Source organism: Oncorhynchus tshawytscha, linkage group LG22, assembly GCF_018296145.1.
Source record: "Oncorhynchus tshawytscha isolate Ot180627B linkage group LG22, Otsh_v2.0, whole genome shotgun sequence".
NCBI lineage: Eukaryota > Metazoa > Chordata > Actinopteri > Salmoniformes > Salmonidae > Oncorhynchus > Oncorhynchus tshawytscha.
Window position 1 is genome coordinate 45,230,808 of NC_056450.1, and position 21,930 is coordinate 45,252,737.

Consider the following 21,930-nt stretch of genomic DNA (forward strand, 5'->3'; position numbering starts at 1 on the left):
GCCTCCCTACACCTATACCACTTCCTGTGGCCTCCTTCCACCTATACCACTTCCTGTGGCCTTCCCTACACCTATACCACTTCCTGTGGCCACCCTACACCCTATACCACTTCCTGTGGCCTCCCTACACCTATACCACTTCCTGTGGCCTCCCCTACACCTATACCACTTCCTGTGGCCTCCCCTACACCCTATACCACTTCCTGTGGCCACCCCTACACCTATACCACTTCCTGTGGCCTTCCCTACACCTATACCACTTCCTGTGGCCTCCCCTACACCTATACCACTTCCTGTGGCCTCCCCTCCCTATACACCTATACCACTTCCTGTGGCCTCCCCACCTATACCACTTCCTGTGGCCACCCCCTACACCTATACCACTTCCTGTGGCCTCCCTACACCTATACCACTTCCTGTGGCCTCCCTCCACCATTCCCTGTGGCCTCCCTAGGCCTCCCCTATATACCACTTCCTGTGGCCTCCCTCCACCTTCACCTCACCTCTTCTTCTGTTGATGTTGGTGATGACATGAGTAAGTCATCCCTGTAAATAATGAAATGTCTTGTTATTACAGATGAATTGTGGGAAGTATCTGAGCTTTGTTATTCTGAATGTCTCTTTTAGTGCTGACCTCCAAACACTGCTGAAGTTAACGAGATGCCAACCAAATGAACGTGATGAGGGACAACGTTTATGATTGTGCAATGAGAGGCTTTTCAGAGAGCCTGCTTTAATCCAGAGGTAAAAATAGACATGGTTTTTAGGGATGCTGACGGAAAAGGGGCAGCTGATGAGGGTGGTCCCTCAAGAGATTTCCCCGGCTGCTAATGAGTGCCATCCAGTCCTCTGCAATATTTGAGGGACCTGATTGGCAAAAATGCCTTTCTTGCAACTCTCGCGGTGAGTTACACTTTTACACCAACAATGACACATTTTGTTTATGGCAATATGTATGACTTGAGTAACACATTTGATTTTTGTATGTTAATGTGTCGTTTATTTACTGTTTGTCTTCTGTGTGACAGCGCTCTATGATGGCGTATACAAGCAGGTGGGCCACATGACTGCTGTCTGTCTGGTACATGGGGGTGTAGAGCCACTTTTTGTTAGAGAGGCAAGTGTGTGGTCTCTACAGGCAAGTGTGTGGCCTACATCCTCCTGTGCCAGAACTGAAAGAAATAGTAGAATATGACTTCAGAGGGAAGTTGGAGAAGGTAAGTGACTTGATACTGTGATGGATGTTATGCTACTGTTAATAATTACTGTTAAGTTTGAAAAACATTAGGATTGTAATTCATGAGAACATTTCCACATGGATCTGGTTTCCTTTTGCTGGCAGTCAATCTTTAAGGGTAGTGATAATCCGTTTGTTTTGCTAATTTTCCCCCAAACACAGTTCAATAAACAATCTAAGATCCAGTTAGCACAAGCTGTTGACGAGGCACAGGAAGCGGTCATGTTGGGTCCAGTGCGATACATTCGTACATTGGAGAGGGATGCCCTGGTGGAGTCAGCCACTAAGTTCTACTTAGAAAGCAGGATACGGGATGCTCTTGAGCAGTGAGTTTCCATATATCTAAGGAATCTCAAGTTTAGTTCAATTCTTCAGGGCAAATTCATTGACTTTTTTACTTTATAGATTCAAAGAGGGTCTGGAGTGTCTAGGTCTCCTGCCTTACATGAATAGACACTCAAGCCTCTTCAGAGAGGTTTTCATCTACGCTGAGAAACCTCTTTTGGCCAGACATAGCTTCTCTTCAAAGCAGAGCTCTCCCCACCTGGTACCAATCAAAGAGCAATAGAGAGAAGAGTCATGTTTCTGGAGGGACTGGCTGCTGGAGGTGGAAGGTTAGATGCAAAACCATGATCATCGAAGTAACACGGCCCACATCAGTAAAACATCACTTATTCACTCTCACAACTGTGGGACAGCATTTTGTCGCCTGATTCTTCCATGGGCCCCCAAAAATGTAATAGATATATTAAATCCCAAACTACTTTCACTTAAGAGTATTGTGTTACTAATGAACTTTAATTTCTCCCCCTTCCCTTTTTTTTTCAGTGGGGAACTCATTCCCTTTAACCATGGAGAAGATTTTCATTTTCACTTTGGGGGCTTCAACATTCCTAGGCTGGGATTGCCAGTGGAACCACAGCTACAGTTCTCTCTGCTACCGCACGGCAAGCGGTACCGGAGCGCCAAGTCTAGGTCCAAGAGGCTTCTAAACAGATTCTACCCCCAAGTCATAAGACTCCTGAACATCTAATCAAATGACTACCCAGACTATTTGCTGCCACTCTCTCTATGCATAGTCACTTTAATATCTCTACCTACATATATATATTAACTCGACTAACCAGTGTCCCCACACATTCTCTGTACCGGTACCCCCTGTATATAGTCTCCACATTGACTCTGTACCGTAACACCCTGTATATAGCCTCCATATTGACTCTGTACCGTACCCTCTGTATATAGTCTCCACATTGACTCTGTACCGTAACCCCTGTATATAGCCTCCACATTGACTCTGTACCGGTACCCCTGTATATAGCCTCCACATTAACTCTGTACCGGTACCCCCTGTATATAACCTCCACATTGACTCTGTACCGGTACCCCCTGTATATAGTCTCCACATTGACCCTGTACCCCCTGTATATACCCTGACCCTATATATATAGCCTCCACATTGACCCTGTACCGTAATACCCTGTATATAGTCTCCACATTGACTCTGTACCGGTACCCCCTGTATATAGCCTCCACATTGACCCTGTACCGGTACCCCCTGTATATAGCCTTCACATTGACCCTGTACCGTAATACCCTGTATATAGTCTCCACATTGACTCTGTACCGTAATACCTTGTATATAGCCTCCACATTGACTCTGTACCGTAATACCCTGTATATAGCCTCCACATTGACTCTGTACCGTAATACCCTGTATATAGCCTCCACATTGACCCTGTACCGTAATACCCTGTATATAGCCTCCACATTGACCCTGTACCGTAATACCCTGTATATAGTCTCCACATTGACTCTGTACCGTAATACCCTGTATATAGCCTCCACATTGACTCTGTACCGTAATACCCTGTATATAGCCTCCACATTGACTCTGTACCGTAATACCCTGTATATAGCCTCCACATTGACTCTGTACCGTAATACCCTGTATATAGCCTCCACATTGACTCTGTACCGTAATACCCTGTATATAGTGTTACGGATACAAGTATCCTGTCTGTGTATCCTGTGTGTGTGTGTGTTTCTTTTCTCTCCTTCTCCCCTCACAGGTGAAAATCATCACTCCCCAATCAGTCACCAATCATCAATCAGAAGACACACCTCCTCCTGTTTCCTACCCAATCACCGTTCCTTTCCCTTGGTTTAAAAACCCTGTCAGTTGTTTGCTGTGGAACTCAATCTCTCTGTAAATGCCATGTCTGTAGGTCTCTGTTTCACTCTCTTTATGTATTGACCTCTCTTTTGTTTGAGCACCTCCATAGCACTTTGTCCTCACCTGTGAGTATTGTTTTGGTTATGGTGTTTGTTTGTTGCTGGTGGGAAAAGGGGGAACCAAGACAAGTCGCCCATGGGCATACATTACCCGTAGGTAAACTTTGTTAAATACACTAGTTAGAACTGGGTGGACCACCCACTGTATTTTTGGTTAGTTAGTTAGCTGTTGTTAAAGTAGGCTAGTCTAGCTTAGGGGTGTTTTTGAATACTTATTGTTTCTTTCCTTGGGTCCAGCTCAGCCCCTTTTCCTGCTCCCCTCATTACCGTGTGTTTATTAATACACCTTGAGTTTGACGGTAGATTTCAGTTGTCGTGGTTATTTCGTTCACACTTTTACTTTGTCACTATTATAAATTGCATGAGTTATGTTACGGGTCTCATTACCATCCCCCCTGGACTGTCGGGCCAAAAGGGATTCGTAACAGTCTCCACATTGACCCTGTACCGTAATACCCTGTATATAGCCTCCACATTGACCCTGTACCGTAATACCCTGTATATAGCCTCCACATTGACTCTGTACCGTAATACCCTGTATATAGCCTCCACATTGACCTGTACCGTAATACCCTGTATATAGCCTCCACATTGACCCTGTACCGTAATACCCTGTATATAGCCTCCACATTGACCCTGATGCTCTTGAATACCCTGTATATATTTTTCCACATTGACCCTGTTGGTTAATACCCTGTATATATAGCCTCCACATTGACCCTGTACCAAAGGTTTGTACCCTGTGTATATATAGCCTCCACATTGACCCTGTCCGACCGGAATACCCAAAATCAAGTTTTAGTATATAGCCTCCACATTGACCCTGTATTTAAATAAATGTCTGATTTCCTGTATATAGCCTTTAATATGTGCACATTGACTCTGTACCGTAATACCCTGTGTATATATAGCCTCCACATTGACCCTGTACCGTAATACCCTGTATATATAGCCTCCACAGTTGACCCTGTGCCGTTTGAATACCCTGTATATATAGCCTCCACATTGACCCTGTACCGTAATACCCTGTGTATATATAGCCTCCACTTTGACCCTGTGAGGCAATAAGACACTAGTAATACCCCCTGTATATAGCCTCCACATTGACCCTGTACCGTAATACCCTGTATATAGCCTCCACATTGACCCTGTACCGTAATACCCTGTATATAGCCTCCACATTGACTCTGTACCGTAATACCCTGTATATATATTGTTTCACTGATGCTCTTGAATCATTTACTTTTTTTTTTTTTCTAACTGCATTGTTGGTTAATGTCTTGTTAGTAATCATTTCACTGTAAGGTCTACCTACACCTGTTGATTTAAATAATGACTTTGGTTCACAGGTCGTGGTGCAGTTATGAGGCAATAAGGTTTGTTGGTGACACAGGTCGTTGCAGTTTGAAAGACACTAGTTGGTAAGTTCAGTTTGATATTTATTAAAGGTTTCCGACAGGATTGTCCAATCAGCAAAATCAAGTTTTAGTGAAAGTTTTCAAACATTTATAACCAACCAGAATCAATCGGACACTAGTTGGTACATCATGCAGCTTAATATTTAAATAAGACACTGTTGGTGATTTCTTTGATGAGGCAATAAGACACTTATGGTAACAGTAGTTAGTTTGATGAGGCAATAAGACACTAGGTTACAATATGTGCAGTTTGATGAGGCAATAAGACACATAAATCTTGCAGTTTGAAGGCAATAAGACACTTTAATTGGTCTGGTGCAGTTTGATGAGGCAATAAGACACTAGTTGGTACATAGGTCGTGGTGCAGTTTGATGAGGCAATAAGACACTAGTTGGTACAGGTCGTGGTGCAGGTGAGGCAATAAGACACTAGTTGGTGCAGTTTGATGAGGCAATAAGACACTAGTTGGTACACAGGTCGAGGCAATAAGACACTAGTGCAGTTTGAGTTTGAGGCAATAAGACACTAGTTGGTACACAGGTCGTGGTGCAGTTTGATGAGGCAATAAGACACTAGTTGGTACATAGGTCGTGGTGCAGTTTGATGAGGCAATAAGACACTAGTTGGTACATAGGTCGTGGTGCAGTTTGATGAGGCAATAAGACACTAGTTGGTACACAGGTCGTGGTGCAGTTTGATGAGGCAATAAGACACTAGTTGGTACACTAGGTCGGTGGTGCAGTTTGATGAGGCAATAAGACACTAGTTGGTACACAGGTCGTGGTGCAGTTTGATGAGGCAATAAGACACTAGTTGGTACACAGGTCGTGGTGCAGTTTGATGAGGCAATAAGACACTAGTTGGTTTACACAGGTCGTGGTGCAGTTTGATGAGGCAATAAGACACTAGTTGGTACATAGGTCGTGGTGCAGTTTGATGAGGCAATAAGACACTAGTTGGTACATAGGTCATGGTGCAGTTTGATGAGGCAATAAGACACTAGTTGGTACACAGGTCGTGGTGCAGTTTGATGAGGCAATAAGACACTAGTTGGTACACAGGTCACAGGTCGTGGTGCAGTTTGATGAGGCAATAAGACACTAGTTGGTACACAGGTCGTGGTGCAGTTTGATGAGGCAATAAGACACTAGTTGGTACATAGGTCGTGGTGCAGTTTGATGAGGCAATAAGACACTAGTTGGTACACAGGTCGTGGTGCAGTTTGATGAGGGTAGTTGAGAAGCACTGGTGGGACTTTGAGTGAAGTAACTGAGGGCAGAAAAGGATATCAGGGAACTTGAAGCTGCTGATCTTCTCCATGTTAATGTACAGTAGATGGGAGAATGGTCAAGTTTCACCATCTACTTTGTTTTGCTTACGCTGAGACTGTTGTCCTATCACCATTATGTCAGGTACCACAGCTCCTTCATGTACTCATGTGTACCATGGTCGAGTCCATTCTGGGGATACACATTCTTATTATAATGTAAAAAAATCCTACTTTATTATTACAGGGTTTTCACCCAGAGCCTTGAGTCTGCTAACCAGTTTGTGGGATGGAGTTGAAAGCAGAGCTATGATGGAAAATGCACTCTGACGCATGTAGAACTGTATAATTGACATTTATTGGGACAATAGGCAAACTGGAGTTGTACAAAGTGTAGCACACCATTGTTCCAGTTGTTTTAAATCGATATGGGCTGCAGTGGAGATGGTAAGAAGCTTCCATATCAAGGGGACCTAACGTCTAATGTCCTTTACACCTACAGACACTGCAGTCAAATGCCAGCCAGCGGCTCTCTGGCCTACGGTGGCTGAAGACGTTTTGTCAAACATTAACAATAGTGTCAGATTGAAGTGTCTGGAACAAATGTAAACAGAGCAGATTACTTTCATCTTTACACAGTTGAAACATTTCTAATTGTAGTCACTTTCAATTGATTCATTGACTCCAAGAACCATAGTTTGTAGTTCGTAACATTAACACAACTGACAGGTATTGCTTGACTGTAAACTGGGATACATGTTTTAATAACATTGGATATTTGATTGGGTTTAATGTTGCATACCTTGTCCTGTTGCCATGCCAACCAGGTGAGAATCACCAGGTAGGCCAGTTGAGAACAAGTTCTCATTTAGAACTGCGACCTGGCCAAGATAAAGCATAGCAGTGTGACACAGACAACGACACAGTTACACATGGAGTAAATAATAAACAATCAATGACACAGTAGAAAAAAATAATCTATATACAGTGTGTGCAAAAGGCATGAGGAGGTAGGCAATAAATAGGCCATAGGAGTGAATAATTACAATTTAGCAGATTAACACTGGAGTGATAAATGAGCAGAAGATGATGTGCAAGTAGAGATACTGAGTAAATAAAATAAAATCCCCCTCGTGGGGATGAGGTAGGTAGATTGGGTGGGCTATGTATAGCTGCAGCGATCGGTTAGCTGCTCAGATAGTTGGTGAGGGAAATAAGTCTCCAACTTCGGCGATTTTTGCAATTCGTTCCAGTCACAGGCAGCAGAGAACTGGAACGAAAGGCGGCCAAATGAGGTGTTGGCTTTAGGATGATCAGTGAGATATACCTGCTGGAGCGCGTGCTACGGGTGGGTGTTATCGTGACCAGTGAGCTGAGATAAGGAGCTTTACCTAGATTGGACTTATAGATGACCTGGAGCCAGTGGGTCTGGCGACGAATATGTAGCGAGGGCCAGCCGACTAGAGCATACAGGTCGCAGTGGTATAAGGTGATTTGGTAACAAAACGGATGGCACTGTGATAGACTGCATCCAGTTTGCTGAGTAGAGTATTGGAAGCTATTTTGTAGATGACATCGCCGAAGTCAAGGATCAGTAGGATAGTCAGTTTTACTAGGGTAAGTTTGGCGGCGTGAGTGAAGGAGGCTTTGTTGCGAAATAGAAAGCAGACTCTAGATTTGATTTTGGATTGGAGATGTTTAATGAGTCTGGAAGGAGAGTTTACAGTCTAGCCAGACACCTAGGTACTTATAGATGTCCACATATTCAAGGTCGGAACCGTCCAGGGTGGTGATGCTAGTTGGCGTGAGGGTGCAGGCAGCGAACGGTTGAAAAACATGCATTTGGTTTTACTAGCGTTTAAGAGCAGTTGGAGGCCACGGAAGGAGTGTTGTACGGAATTGAAGCTCATCTGGAGGGTTGTTAACAGTGTCCAAAGAAGGGCCAGAAGTATACAGAATGGTGTCATCTGCGTAGAGGTGGATCAGAAAATCACCAGCAGCAAGAGCGACATCATTGATATATACAATTAACTGATACTGGATGAATCCGGTCTTCTCTGCTGCTTCATCAGCCTCCCCTTTACTCCAAGCTCCTCTTCATCCCTTCTGCAAGACACAATGTGGGAAAATAAAGCGGAAGGAATGGGAACCCTATTCCTTTGAAGCAGTATATGCCTGAAGTCATTTTAGCTTCGATTAAATATATTCAAAAGTGAACGTGCACATTAGTCTACTCTGTTTCGAAAGCTGACATGTTAAAAGGTTTTACAAGGTTGTCACTTGCCAAGTTTGCTTTGTGAGCTTTTCTGTGTCTTCATGCTAATCGCGAGCTAACGCGGCATTTAAATTATAGTCAGGCTGAAGAAGTTGCCTACCTCAAGTTGTTTTGCTTAAATACAAGGCTTTGGGCTAAAAACGTAACTAAAAAAAAACATGTCCTGCTTCAGTACCCATCTGATAAAGACAATAGTCCAAAAAGGGAGAACTTCCAGGATTTTGAGCATCTCCGTTGTCTAATCTATGTACGCCTGGCCCTGCAACAAACTTGCTAGTATGTAAGTTAATTTACCTCGATAGTGTTGCAGTGGCTGTTATAGTTGACATGTTTTTCAGCAGGGCTTTTAGTGAAACACAAGATGGTGCCGTTCACTGCGTCTAGCAGTATGACCAGGCAAAGTTTGAGGCTAACTATGGGATATAATATGGTCGGAGGCTACCGACGTTAGCTGAATTTAGCTAGCAAAATATCTGACTTAGCTTATGCTAAGCACTGCTGAACCTGGTGATATATTAATGTTAGCTACATTTTATAGCCAGTGGCGAGAAATGGATCCTTCTACTGTGAACTAGCTGATAAACTTTACGATTCAGTAACAACACATTTCAAAGACAAAACTGTTCCCTTGTAAAGGTTCAAACTCTGCTTGCAGTGGAAAAGGAAGTACCTTCAAACTGTGAAAGCTGGTTGAAAGGAGGGAAATTGGCTAGTAAAATGAGCATATTAAAGAACGAGTTAAGTTAGCGTGTGTAGGTGAATATTTATCAGCTGTAGGCGTTAACTTCACATGTGTAGGACCCCTTGCAGCCGTTTATTTAGCACGTTGAACCGCCTGCAAGCACATTTGACGCATATCGGCGTTAATTTAGCGCGTGCACCGGTTTACTTTACACACGTTGCATTAAAAAGATCGCCTTTGACTACGTGCTTTCAGACCCAAACGGCGTTCCATACGCTCTTCACCTGCAGGTCATGTTCAATGCATGTACATAGCTTGCCCGCTGATCTAGCCATTGGTGAAGTAATTTCATGTCAATCTAAATATAAAACAAAATAAACGATTTCAGAGGTTCAGAAAGGAACGATATAAACCGGTACTTTTTTTGGTTCAATGGTCTTTGTAAATGTTTATTAGATGTTTTTCTCGTTTCGAAGCAAAGACGGATAGTTGCGACGTAACATGACGACGTGATCGATGACGTCCGAAGCTTATTTTGATCACGTGAACATTTTGTTGCAGAATGCCAGATCCTGCTGATTTTGGCCGTGATGCCAGTGTTTTCATTGATGCCAAGTTGTTTTCAAAACACCGAACCTCCCCTGGACACCTAATTTATGAATTAAATGTATTTTGTTTATAGCACCTGGTAGGACCTGGATTTGGGATCAGACCGCAAGATCGATTCCTGGCAATGGTTGATAAAATATTTCCTGTGAAACACCGTTTTCTCATCATTGTTCAAATATCTAGTTTTATTTAGTTGAGCCTATGATCATTTGTCTTCAGCATCCTAAATAATAGCACGGATGCAAAGTTTGAAAAAAAAATAGTGAATCTGGAGCCAAAAAGGGTAATCAGGATGTGGGATGCGAACCACCCAGTCTAACTACATTTAAGTTACCGACGCTCACAACTTTCCATTGTGCCACAACATTTTGATGGATGCAATGAGTCTATATAAACAAACATGATAATATTTAATTCTGACCAGCAGATGTCACTGTGTTCAAACCTCAAGAGTAATGAACCGTTTTTGGGTTGGTGAAACCTCCAAAGGTTTAGAAAGCCTGGGTTCTCCATCACTGGCGTCAGGAACATCCTTTCACATTATTTAATCAACCACCTCACTTCTTCTCGATTTATTTGTATATTTTGGATTAAACCACATACTAAATACAGCAAAACAATGTTATATCTTTCTGTGGAAATGAGGATTTGACCTCCCATATGAGTCAGTGGTCTCATCCCAGTGCCCCATCATGCACTCAGCTCAGGTAAAGCAGGGAACTGGAAAACTATTTGGGAGCCAAAACATATTCATTAAAACCTTCCGAAGCTTTGTGATGTCAATATTTATATTTATTACGTCTCTAATACAACAATTTAAAACACTCTGTACTCCGAAAGACCTAGAATTAGACAATACTCACACACATGGCCATGGTGAATTATCATGCTCTGACATACTAACAGACACCACAGGGCGGTATTCAATTTGTTGCAAAACGTTTCCTAACATGAAGCAAACAGAACAAAATGGGGCGGGACCTACCTGAATTTGTCCAATAGAAACTTGTTTTGCTCTGTTTGCTTCAGTTTGGTTCTTAAACGGTTTCCGTAATGAATACACCCTGGTACACAGGGTCAGGGGTCAGAAGACTCATTTACACTTTCAGCCTGAGAGGGATAGCAGGAAGGAGAGAGAGATTGATATGGAGAGAAAGAAAGAGATATGGAGAGAGAGTGAGCGGCAGGTAGTCTAGTGGTTAGAGCGTTGGACTTGTAGCTGAAAAGTTGCTAGATCAAATCCCCGAGCTGACGAGGTAACAATCTGTCGTTCTGCCCCTGAACAAGGCAGTTAACCCACTATTCCTAGGCCGTCATTGTACATAAGAATTTGTTCTTAACTGACTTGCCTAGTTAAGTAAATAAAATATGTAAAGATTGATATGGAGAGAAAGAGGGGAGGTGTGGGGGAGGACTGTATATGGTAGAGAGGGATAGAGAGAGGGGATATGGAGGGAGGTGTGGGGGAGGACTGTATATGGTGGAGAGGGATAGAGAGAGGGGATAGGGAGGTGTGGGGGAGGACTGTATATGGTGGAGAGGGATGGGAAGGAAAGAGGTCTATAACAATGATGTCATCATGCTGATGAGCTACTGTTGTTTCAGCCCCCCCAAACATTTAAGTGTGTGTGTGTTACTGGATACAGTCCATGACATGTATCTGTAGTGTGTCCATGTCGGGGGCTTGGTACTGGCACTTTGGACAGCGGTAGTCAGGAAGCTCTTCAGCCCCGCCTCCAGCCACTCCCTCTGCAGACAATCCCACGCTGCGGGAGGAGGAGTTAAAGGCACTCCCTACAGATGAGAGAGACAGAAATTACTACATTTACTCCAAATTGTATCTTTTTAAAGGAAAAAGTATTCAAAGGAGCAACATAGCCTGAGGGACACTGGATAATAACATCTGCATAGTACGCAATAACTTATGTTTAGTCTTTATATATTGACTGATACTGTTTTATGTATTTCTCTTTAGTTGTATTTACTATGAGAGAGAGAGAGAGATAGCTAGCTAGCTCTAAACAGAGAGTACACAGTGACAGAATACCTGACCACTGTGACCCAAACTTTAGGAAAGCTTTGACTATGTAGACTCAGTGAGCATAGCCTTGCTATTGAGAAAGGCCGCCGTAGGCAGACCTGGCTCTCAAAAGACACATATTTCCCTCAGATTACACAGATCCACAAAGAATGTCAAAACTAGAGTTGTTTTCGAAAACTCCCATATCTACTGGGTGAAATACCACAGTGTGCCATCACAGAGATCAGGTGAAATACCAGTGTGCCATCAGAGAGATCAGGTGAAATACCACAGTGTGCCATCACAGAGAGATCAGGTGAAATACCAGTGTGCCATCACAGAGAGATCAGGTGAAATACCTGTGTGCCATCACAGAGAGATCAGGTGAAATACCAGTGTGCCATCACAGCTGCAAGATTTGTGATCTGTTGCCACGAGAAAAGGGCAACCAGTGAAGAACAAACACCATTGTAAATACAACCATATTTATGGTTATTTATTTCCCTTTTGTACTTTAACTAGTTGCACATCATTACAACACTGTATATAGACAATGACATTTGTAATGTCTTTATTATTTTGGAACTTCTGTGAGTGTAATGTTTACAGTACATTTTTGTTTATTTATCTACTTCACTTGCTTTGGCAATATGTTTCCCATGCCAATAAAGCCTTTTGAAGTGAATTGAGAAGAGAATATCCAAGGCCTGAGGTCATCTGCCTTTGGCCTAAAGAGCAGGAACCTGGACTTCATCAAAGAAATCGGAAATACAGACATTGTCATCCTACAACAAACATGATATAAAGGAGATGGACTGGTTGCCCTCTAGGTTTCAGAGAGCTGGTAGACCCATCCACCAAATGACCAGGTGTGAAACAGGGAAGAGACTCAGGGGAAGTGCTAATTTGGTATAGAACAGACCTGACCCACTCTATTAAATTTGTCAAAACAGGAACATTTTACATTTGGGTAGAAATTCAAAAGGAAATGATCTTAACAGAGAAAAATGCTCTCCTGTGTGCTACCTACAGTGGGGAGAACAAGTATTTGATAACCTGCAAAATCGGCAGTGTTTCCTACAAAGCATGTAGAGGTCTGACATTTTTATGGTTATTTATTTTCCCTTTTGTACTTTAACTATTTGTACATAGACATAATATGACATTTGAAATGTATTTTCTTTTGGAACTTTTGTGAGTCGTGTTTACTGTTCATTTATTATTGTTTATTTAACTAATATCTAGTTCACGTACTTTGGCAATGTAGTCATGTGTTTCCCATGCCAATAAAGCCCTTAAATAGAAATTGAGGGAGAGAGATTCCCAAAGACTGGAGCGTCGGCCTTCTGGCCCGCTCCACCTTCACGCCAGTAGACCTCCCTTCACCAGCTCAGGGCATGTCCGCCCCAGCATGGATTTGTAGTCTACTTGTGTGCTGCTGTAGCTTCTGTCCTGGAGTTTACTAAATATTTTCATGAAGAAACTGATAAAACACACAGCTGCTAAATCAAGGTGACTTACAGAGATGAGAAGGAACCGAGAGCAAGAGAGGGAGTGTGGTGATGTAGTATCCACAACTAAAGAATCATTATGGAATCTGAAAACACACGTATCCTGAAAGCATGATGATGTACTAACTTTGTGCTAAAAGAAAAGAACGAGGTGGTAACTGTGTCATTGTAGCAAAATATTTATAAACTAAAAATTTGTTCTGTTATCAGAATGGGCCATCATTGTTTGGAGCATTTCTTTTTGTTCATGTTTTGGATCTATAGAATGGGCCATCATTCATTGGTTTGGAGCCAATGGGCCATCAGCCAATGGGCCATCATTGTTTGGAGCCAATGGGCCATCATTGGTTTTGGAGCCAATGGGCCATCATTGGTTTTGGAGCCAATGGGCCATCATTGGTTTGGAGCCAATGGGCCATCATTGGTTTGGAGCCAATGGGCCATCATTGGTTTTGGAGCCAATGGGCCATCCATCATGGTTTGGAGCCAATGGGCCATCATTGGTTTGGAGCCAATGGGCCATCATTGGTTTGGAGCCAATGGGCCATCATTGGTTTGGAGCCAATGGGCCATCATTGGTTTGGAGCCAATGGGCCATCATCATGGTTTGGAGCCAATGGGCCATCATTGGTTTGGAGCCAATGGGCCATCATTGGTTTGGAGCCAATGGGCCATCATTGGTTTGGAGCCAATGGGCCATCATTGGTTTGGAGCCAATGGGCCATCATTGGTTTGGAGCCAATGGGCCATCATTGGTTTGGAGCCAATGGGCCATCATTGGTTTGGAGCCTATAGGCATATTCCCAAGCTCAAGAAGCTTTACGTTTTGATTGGGTCATTTTGCCTAAAAACCTTTAGTTCAACCTATAGAAAAATTAGACAACTCTGCATCTTTGCCCAGCCTGGACAGAGTGGCATGAAGGGTGTCTGTCATCCCCAGTGGCTCTGTAGGTGAAGAGAGGATATTCTTCGCTGCCAGCTGGCTCTCCAGGTACCATCACATGAGCCTGAAGACACTGGTCGTCTCTCCAGGTACCATCACATGAGCCTGAAGACACTGGTCGTCTCTCCAGGTACCATGAGCCTGAAGACACTGGTCGTCTCTCCAGGTACCATCACATGAGCCTGAGACACTGGTAGGTACCATCACATGAGCCTGAAGACACTGGTCGTCTCTCAGGTACCATCACATGAGCCTGAAGACACTGGTCGTCTCTCCAGGTACCATCACATGAGCCTGAAGACACTGGCCGTCTCTCCAGGTACCATCACATGAGCCTGAAGGGTGTTTATCATCCCCAGTGGCTCTGCAAGTGAAGAGAGGATATTCTCCTGGTTGTGGGGTTATGTGGGGTCGTGGTGGTGGTGGGGTGGGGGGTGTGGGGGGGGGTGTACCTGATTGGGGGGTGTGTTCCTGATTGGGGGTGTGAACCTGATTTTGGGGGTCGTGGTGTGTACCTGATTTGGGGGGTGATGTGGGGTCGTGGTGGGGGGTGTACCTGATTGGGGGTGATGTGGGGTCGTGGTGGGGGGGGTGACCTGATTGGGGTGATGTGGGGTGGGGGGGGGGTGTGTACCTGATTGGGGGGTGATGTGGGGTCGTGGTGGGGGGGGTGTACCTGATTGGGGGGTGATGTGGGGTCGTGGTGGTCTGAAGACCTCCAGGTGTCTCTGCTGCATCTTCTCCATCCGAGCCCTGAAACACACACACTTTAAATACTTTATTTGAATTCACACATCCCATTCCAGTGTGTGTGTATGTGTTATGTGTGTATGTGTGTGTGTGTATGTGTGTGTATTGTGTGTGTGTGTGTGTGTGTGTGTATGTGTGTGTGTGTGTATGTGTGTATATGTGTGTATATGTGTGTGTATGTGTGTGTATGTGTATGTGTGTGTGTGTGTGTTACCGTGAGGTCTCTTCCTGTTTCAGACGCTCCATCTCAGCCAACGCTGTGTTCAGCTGGTCCTGAAGCTCCTCCTTCCTCTGGTTCAACTTCTCCCTGGCCTCCCGCTCCGCTAGGAAGTCTGCCTTGTAGATCTCAGCCTGACACACACACACACACACACTTTAAATACTTTATTTGAATTTACAAATCCCATGACAGTCAAGAGGGATTCAAATTTAAGAAGGTCACAAACAGAGGTTGTAATGCCAGGGTAATGGGTAGAGAGTAGAGGTTGTAATGCCAGGGTAATGGGTAGAGAGTAGAGGTTGTAATGCCAGGGTAATGGGTAGAGGAATAGAGGTTGTAATGCCAGGGTAATGGGTTGAGAGGATAGAGGTTGTAATGCCAGGGTAATGGAGGTTGTAATGCCAGGATAGAGAATAGAGGTTGTAATGCCAGGGTAATGGGTAGAGAATAGAGGTTGTAATGCCAGGGTAATGGGTAGAGAATAGAGGTTGTAATGCCAGGATAATGGATAGAGGTTGTAATGCCAGGGTAATAGGTAGGTTGTAATGCCAGGGTAATGGGTAGAGAATAGAGGTTGTAATGCCAGGGTAATGGGTTGAGAATAGAGGTTGTAATGCCAGGGTAATGGGTAGAGAATATAGGGTTGTAATGCCAGGGTAATGGGTAGAGAATAGAGGTTGTAATGCCAGGGTAATGGGTAGAGAATAGAGGTTGTAATGCCAGGGTAATGGGTAGAGAATAGAGGTTGTAATGCCAGGGTAATGGGTAGAGAGGTTGTAATGCCATAGGTTGTAATGCCAGGGTAATGGGTAGAGAATAGAGGTTGTAATGCCAGGGTAATGGGTAGAGAATAGAGGTTGTAATGCCAGGGTAATGGGTAGAGAATAGAGGTTGTAATGCCAGGGTAATGGAGGTTGTAATGCCAGGGTAATAGAGGTTGTAATGCCAGGGTAATGGGTAGAGAATAGAGGTTGTAATGCCAGGGTAATGGGTTGAGAATAGAGGTTGTAATGCCAGGGTAGAGAATAGAGGTTGTAATGCCAGGGTAGAGAATAGAGGTTGTAATGCCAGGGTAGAGAATAGAGGTTGTAATGCCAGGGTAGAGAATAGAGGTTGTAATGCCAGGGTAGAGAATAGAGGTTGTAATGCCAGGGTAGAGAATAGAGGTTGTAATGCCAGGGTAGAGAATAGAGGTTGTAATGCCAGGGTAGAGAATATAGGTTGTAATGCCAGGGTAGGGTAGAATAGAGGTTGTAATGCCAGGGTAGAGAATAGAGGTTGTAATGCCAGGGTAATGGGTAGAGTGTAGAGGTTGTAATGCCAGGGTAGTGGGTAGAGAGTAGAGGTTGTAATGCCAGGGTAGTGGGTAGAGAATAGAGGTGGTAATGCCAGGGTAATGGGTAGAGAATAGAGGTTGTAATGCCAGGGTAATGGGTAGAGAAGAGAATAGAGGTTGTAATGCCAGGGTAATGGATAGAGAATAGAGGTTGTAATGCCAGGGTAATGGGTAGAGAATAGAGGTTGTAAATGCCAGGGTAATGGATAGAGAATAGAGGTTGTAATGCCAGGGTAGAGAATAGAGGTTGTAATGCCAGGGTAGAGAATAGAGGTTGTAATGCCAGGGTAGGGTAGAAATAGAGGTTGTAATGCCAGGGTAATGGGTAGAGAATAGAGGTTGTAAATCCAGGGTAATGGATAGAGAATAGAGGTTGTAATGCCAGGGTAGAGAATAGATGTTGTAATGCCAGGGTAGAGAATAGATGTTGTAATGCCAGGGTAGAGAATAGAGGTTGTAATGCCAGGGTAATGGGTAGAGAATAGAGGTTGTAATGCCAGGGTAATGGGTAGAGAATAGATGTTGTAATGCCAGGGTAATGGGTAGAGAATAGAGGTTGTAATGCCAGGGTAATGGGTAGAGAATATAGGTTGTAATGCCAGGGTAATGGGTAGAGAATAGATGTTGTAATGCCAGGGTAATGGGTAGAGAATAGAGGTTGTAATGCCAGGGTAATGGGTAGAGAATAGATGTTGTAATGCCAGGGTAGAGAATAGAGGTTGTAATGCCAGGATAGAGAATAGAGGTTGTAATGCCAGGATAGAGAATAGAGGTTGTAATGCCAGGGTAATGGGTAGAGAGTAGAGGTTGTAATGCCAGAGTAATGGGTAGAGAGTAGAGGTTGTAATGCCAGGGTAGAGGATAGAGGTTGTAATGCCAGGGTAATGGGTAGAGAATAGAGGTTGTAATGCCAGGGTAGTGGATAGAGAATAGAGGTTGTAATGCCAGGGTAGAGAATAGAGGTTGTAATGCCAGGGTAATGGGTAGAGAATAGAGGTTGTAATGCCAGGGTAGTGGATAGAGAATAGAGGTTGTAATGCCAGGGTAATGGGTAGAGAATAGAGGTTGTAATGCCAGGGTAGAGAATAGAGGTTGTAATGCCAGGGTAGAGAATAGAGGTTGTAATGCCAGGGTAGAGAATAGAGGTAATGCCAGGGTAATGGGTAGAGTGTAGAGGTTGTAATGCCAGAGTAATGGGTAGAGAGTAGAGGTTGTAATGCCAGGGTAATAGAGGTTGTAATGTACCTGGGCAGTGAGAACAGGGGCGAGTGTGTGTACCTGGGCAGTGAGAACAGGGGTGAGTGTGTGTACCTGGGCAGTGAGAACAGGGGTGAGTGTGTGTACCTGGGCAGTGAGAACAGGGGTGAGTGTGTGTTGTACCTGGGCAGTGAGAACAGGGGTGAGTGTGTGTACCTGGGCAGTGAGAACAGGGGTGAGTGTGTGTACCTGGGCAGTGAGAACAGGGGTGAGTGTGTGTACCTGGGCAGTGAGAACAGGGGTTGTGAGTGTGTGTACCTGGGCAGTGAGAACAGGGGTGAGTGTGTGTACCTGGGCAGTGAGAACAGGGGTGAGTGTGTGTACCTGGGCAGTGAGAACAGGGGTGAGTGTGTGTACCTGGGCAGTGAGAACAGGGGTGAGTGTGTGTACCTGGGCAGTGAGAACAGGGGTGAGTGTGTGTACCTGGGCAGTGAGAACAGGGGTGAGTGTGTGTACCTGGGCAGTCAGAACAGGGGTGAGAGTGTGTTGTACCTGGGCAGTGAGAACAGGGGTGAGTGTGTGTACCTGGGCAGTGAGAACAGGGGTGAGTGTGTGTACCTGGGCAGTGAGAACAGGGGTGAGTGTGTGTACCTGGGCAGTGAGAACAGGGGTGAGTGTGTGTACCTGGGCAGTGAGAACAGGGGTGAGTGTGTGTACCTGGGCAGTGAGAACAGGGGTGAGTGTGTGTACCTGGGCAGTGAGAACAGGGGTGAGTGTGTGTACCTGGGCAGTGAGAACAGGGGTGAGTGTGTGTACCTGGGCAGTGAGAACAGGGGGTGAGTGTGTGTACCTGGGCAGTGAGAACAGGGGTGAGTGTGTGTACCTGGGCAGTGAGAACAGGGGTGAGTGTGTGTACCTGGGCAGTGAGAACAGGGGTGAGTGTGTACCTGGGCAGTGAGAACAGGGGTGAGTGTGTGTACCTGGGCAGTGAGAACAGGGGTGAGTGTGTGTACCTGGGCAGTGAGAACAGGGGTGAGTGTGTGTACCTGGGCAGTGAGAACAGGAACGGTCTCTAGAGATCCTCTCTGTTGCTCCACCTCTTCCTTCAGCTTGTCAATCAGATCCTGTTTCAGAGCCAGAGCTCTCTCTGCCTCCTCCAGACGAACAACCATGTCTCCTCCCTACACACACATGGTGTTATTAGTGACTGTTGTCTCTTCCTCTGCCACACACACACCCTCTGCCACACACACACACACACACCCTCTGCCACACACACACACACACACCCTCTGCCACACACACACACACCCCACTGCCACACACACACTCTGCCACACACACACACACACCCTCTGCCACACACACACACACACACACCCTCTGCCACACACACACACACACCCCTCTGCCACACACACACACACCCACCCTGCCACACACACACACACCCTCTGCCACACACACACCCACCCTCTCTGCCACACACACCCACCCTCTGCCACACACACACACACCCTCTGCCACACACACACACACCCTCTGCCACACACACACACACACACCCTCTGCCACACACACACACACCCTCTGCCACACACACACACCCTCTGCCACACACACACACACCCTCTGCCACACACACACACACACACCCTCTGCCACACACACACACACACACCCTCTGCCACACACCCCTCTGCCACACACACCCTCTGCCACACACACACCCTCTGCCACACACCCTCTGCCACACACACACACACACACACACCCACCCTCTGCCACACACACACACACACTGCACACACACCCCTCACCACCCCTCTGCCACACACACACACCCTCTGCCACCCTCTGCCACACACACACACACACACACACACACACACCCTCTGCCACACACACACACACACACACACACACACACACACCACCCTCTGCCACACACACACACCCTCTGCCACACATACACACACCCCCTCTGCCACACACACACCCACCCTCTGCCACACACACCACTGCACACACACCCTCTGCCACACACACACACACACACACACTGCACACACACCACCCTCTGCCACACACACACACACACACACACCCTCTGCCACACACACACCCCTCTGCCACACACACACACACACACACCCTCTGCCACACACACACACACCCTCTGCCACACACACACACCCTCTGCCACACACACACACACCCTCTGCCACACACACAGAGGTTGACCGATTATTGGAGGGCCAAAAAAGCTGAAAAAATAAGTAAAAACAATCGGACAATTTTTATTTATTTGTAATAATGACAATTTCAACAATACTGAACACTTATTTTAACTTAATATAATATGAATATATGAATGCTTACGAGCCTGCTGCTGCCTACCATGCTCAGTCAGACTGCTCTATCAAATCATAGACTTAATTATAACATAATAACACACAGAAATACGAGCCTTTGGTCATTAATCTGGTCGAATCCTGAAACTATCATTTAGAAAACAAAACGTTTATTCTTTTAGTGAAATACGGAACAGTTCCGTATTTTAACTAAGGGGTGGCATCCATCAGTCTAAATATTCCTGTTACATTGCACAACCTTCAATGTTATGTCATAATTATGGCAAATTAATTAGCAACGAGCCAGACGGCCCAAACTGTTGCATATACCCTGACTCTGTGTGCAATGAACGCAAGAGAAGTGACACAATTTCACCTGGTTAATATTGCCTGCTAACGAATTTCTTAATTAAATATGCAGGTTTAAAAATATATACTTCTGTGTATTGATTTTAAGAAAGGCACTGATGTTTATGGTTCGGTACATTCGTGGAACAATTGTGCTTTTGTCAAATCATCCCCGTTTGGCGACGTAGGCTGTGATTGTTAGGAAGAAATAGTCTTCACCCAGTTCACAACGAGCCCGGTGGCCCAAACTGCTGCATATACCCCGACTCTGTTGCACAGAACGCAAGAGAAGTGACAATTACCCTAGTTAAAAGAAAATCATGTTAGCAGGCAATTTTAACTAAATATGCAGGTTAAAAAAATCTATACTTCTGTGTATTTATTTTAAGAAAGGCATTGATGTTCATGGTTAGGTACACGTTGGAGCAACGATACGCACCACATCGATTATATGCAACGCAGGACACACTAGATAAACTAGTAATATCATCAACCATGTGTAGTTAACTAGTGATTATGATTGATTGTTTTTTACAAGATAAGTTTAATGGTAGCTAGCAACTTACCTTGGCTTCTTACTGCATTTGCGTAACTCCTTGTGGAGTGCAATGAGAGGCAGGTGGTTATTGTGTTGGACTAGTTAACTGTAAGTTTGCAAGATTGGATCCCCCGAGCTGACAAGGTAAAAATCTGTAGTTCTGCTCCTGAACAGGCAGTTAACCACCCGTTCCCAGGCCGTCATTGAAAATAAGAACGTGCTCTTAACTGACTTGTCTAGTTAAATAAAGGTAAAATAAATTTAAAAAAATATATATATATATTTTGTATTTTTATTATAAATCAGCTAAATCGGCGCCCAAAAATAGCGATTTTCGATTGTTATGAAAACTTGAAATCGGCCCTAATTAAATCGGCCATTCCGATTAATCGGTCGACCTCTGCCACACACCCTCTGCCACACACACACACACACACATACCCTCTGCCACACACACCTCAGTCTTGAGTTTGGAGTCGTAGTCCTTAAACAGACAGGTGTAGGCGTGCTGCAGCTGGGCAAGCTTCCTCCTGGAAGACATTATTATTATCACAATATCGATTAGTGTGTACCTCTTCAGTAACAACCAGGTGGGCAGTCTCTAGGTTGTGTGTGTGTGTGTGTACCTCTCCTCAGTAATGACCAGGCGGTCAGTCTTCAGGGCGGTCTCTAAGTTGTGTGTCTGCAGCAGTAGTTTGTCTACCGTCACAGAGTGCTGCTTCCTCTGTTGTTCCATCTCTCTCTCTGATGCTGCCAATGACTCCCGAGTACTGCTCAGCCTACACACACACACACACACACACAGACAGAGAGAGAGAGAGAGAGAGAGAGAGAGAGAGAGAGAGAGAGAGAGAGAGCCTGTTGAGGAAATCTCTGTCTGACTGAAAGAGTGTTTTGTTTTGCCTACACAAAATTACAACCCCACTACA

General features: G+C 44.9%; 1 protein-coding gene and 1 long non-coding RNA gene across 3 annotated transcripts in view; one reads left to right on the forward strand and one right to left on the reverse strand.

Moving 5' to 3' along the window:
* The first annotated feature begins 650 nt into the window (after positions 1–650).
* Positions 651–1,842, forward strand: LOC121840493. The gene is made up of 4 exons (XR_006079676.1): positions 651–903; positions 1,029–1,217; positions 1,400–1,563; positions 1,643–1,842. It is a non-coding gene; the product is annotated as an uncharacterized LOC121840493 (long non-coding RNA).
* An 8,499-nt stretch (positions 1,843–10,341) lies between these two features.
* Positions 10,342–21,930, reverse strand: part of LOC121840490 (NF-kappa-B essential modulator-like) — a 28,555-nt gene continuing 16,966 nt past the window's right edge. Inside the window, exons 7-13 of one of the 2 annotated variants that reach the window (XR_006079674.1) lie at positions 21,628–21,780; positions 21,459–21,531; positions 18,808–18,942; positions 15,223–15,359; positions 14,935–15,011; positions 10,770–11,578; positions 10,342–10,512 (exon numbers count right to left, since the gene is read on the reverse strand). Coding sequence is in view for 1 of the 2 variants with exons in the window: in XM_042304339.1 (XP_042160273.1) it covers positions 11,418–11,578; positions 14,935–15,011; positions 15,223–15,359; positions 18,808–18,942; positions 21,459–21,531; positions 21,628–21,780 (736 nt within the window). In the remaining variant the exon portion in view is untranslated. Of the gene's footprint in view, positions 10,513–10,558; positions 11,579–14,934; positions 15,012–15,222; positions 15,360–18,807; positions 18,943–21,458; positions 21,532–21,627; positions 21,781–21,930 lie in introns of those variants that run through there. The other variant, XM_042304339.1, reaches the window with a different exon arrangement.